Source organism: Austrofundulus limnaeus, unplaced genomic scaffold, assembly GCF_001266775.1.
Source record: "Austrofundulus limnaeus strain Quisiro unplaced genomic scaffold, Austrofundulus_limnaeus-1.0 Scaffold701, whole genome shotgun sequence".
NCBI lineage: Eukaryota > Metazoa > Chordata > Actinopteri > Cyprinodontiformes > Rivulidae > Austrofundulus > Austrofundulus limnaeus.
Genome location: NW_013953103.1, coordinates 214,405 through 216,280, shown reverse-complemented (window position 1 = coordinate 216,280; position 1,876 = coordinate 214,405). Strand labels below are relative to the sequence as shown.

Genomic DNA, 1,876 nt, shown 5'->3' with positions numbered 1-1,876 from the left:
GCACACACTCCTGTACTTTAACTGAAGTAAGAATTTGACAGAGCTACTTTTACTTTTATTGGAGTAATATTTGACCTGTAGGATCAGTACYTTGACTCAAGTAAGGTACTTTATCCAACACCGGTTTTTGCTCCAGTTATTCGTCATGAAACAAGTTAAAATAAAGCTTTTTCCACTTGGCAAAATAAGGCATAAATGATGCATTTTTTAATCTTCTGTGGAGTTTAAAACTGCTGGTGTTAGTACAAACTTAAAAACCAAACCAAACTAAACAAAGACAAAATAAATAAAAGAAAATAAAACACAAAATTCTAAAAATAACCAGAGAAAAGATGCAAAATAAAACTTTCATGTGTCGCTCTGACTGAATGTTGGATTTCTGCCAAAATTACAAAGGAGAGCTCTTTGTACCTAAAATGTGCAGATAAAGTCACACAGCTGTTCAGTTTGCTCTTGTAATTTATTTACAAATAATAAAAACTACAACCATCCTCATCCTAATGTAGAACAGAACATCTTCACCTCACRCTGCTGCACTAATTCACGTCCAAAAGGTTTATTTTACAGATTTAAAATACATTAAAATGCTTATCAGACTACGACAGTACAATGCTGACCGTTGCCATTAAATGAAACATATTGCACAGCCTGACTTCATTAATTTTTTCATCTTTATAAATAGTGCAAATGGCATTTAAAAAAAACAAAACAAAACAGGAATGTTCTAGAGCCTCAGTCAGATTTAACAAACAAAGACTGTCAACAAATCATGACAAAGAAGGGAAATCAAYCCAACTTTGTCCAAAAAATAAAATAATATTTAACAAGGCAGAAAAACAACAACAAGAGGAGTAAACATAAATGTGTGTACAGATTGCCACAGACAACAAAATAAATCTTCTCCTCTGTGGAGAACAGAATTCACCTGAGAGACCCAGGTGAGTTTATTCTGTCAAAAACAAACAAACAAACAAAAAAAAAAAACAGTAAACAAAAACAAAACATACAAAATAAAGAAGAGGAGCTGGTGTTAGAACTGGAATAAGAGTACAGTTTTAGCTCCATCAGAGTCAGCTACCATGTTTTCTGTCTGCATCAGTTTGTGGTTGAGTAAAGCCCCTCCCCTGTGGTTACCACAGAGAGGKTGAAGGCTCAGAAAGGAAGCAGCAGTCTAACAAACTGTTTGACAGGAGGGGGAGGGGGGGGTACCTTAAATCTCAGCAGAACCCAGAGGTTCAATAAAAAGCTTCCTAGGAGGTCAGAACGGAGGAGGGTGTGTTAGTGTGTGTGTGGTTGGGGAGCGGCGAGGGCGGGGGGGTGTTAGGAGGTAAAGGTGTGGGATAAGGGTGTGAGGAGTTATTGTCCAATTAAAAAAAAAACACAACACAAACAAGCAAAAACAGGCAGACGGTGCTTCAACACTGCTCATCCAGTCCAGTGGTGTCTGCTGGGGGGGCGGGGGAGGGGGACTTACTTGATATTGTTGGCATCTGCTACTGCTGCTGGAAAGGAGGAAGTAGAGAAAGAGTCTTTTATGGGCTTTGTGAGCGGACCTAAGACGTGTCCCGGCACCCAGCCCTCGGCAGCAGGGGACTGGCTGTTGAGCGGTCGGTGAACGAGGTACATGTTCTGCTGATTGGTGGCCATGACCTGGACCACCTCCCCCTGACTCACGCAGATCTCGTTCTCCTTGAGCGCCGAGTAGTCCTGAACCACCCTCATGGTGGAGGAGGTGCCATTGCAGCYGCTGTCTTCGTCCTGAGGAGGGGAGGGGGGACAGAGGACGAGGAGGGACAGATGAGGACAAGGTTAAGGTCTGCCTATGTGGGCTGGGTAACCCTGAGCTGAATGGGGTGGGGGGGAGAGGGTGTGTGTG

The 1,876-nt window shown here is 42.3% G+C and overlaps 1 protein-coding gene across 1 annotated transcript in view; it reads right to left on the bottom strand.

The window, feature by feature from the left end:
• Positions 1 to 1,876, bottom strand: part of kalrna (kalirin RhoGEF kinase a) — a gene marked incomplete at its 5' end in the record, with an annotated part of 224,213 nt that overhangs the window by 27,440 nt on the left and 194,897 nt on the right. The window contains 1 exon segment of the mRNA XM_014027944.1: positions 1,475 to 1,758. Coding sequence (XP_013883398.1) covers positions 1,475 to 1,758 — 284 coding nt within the window.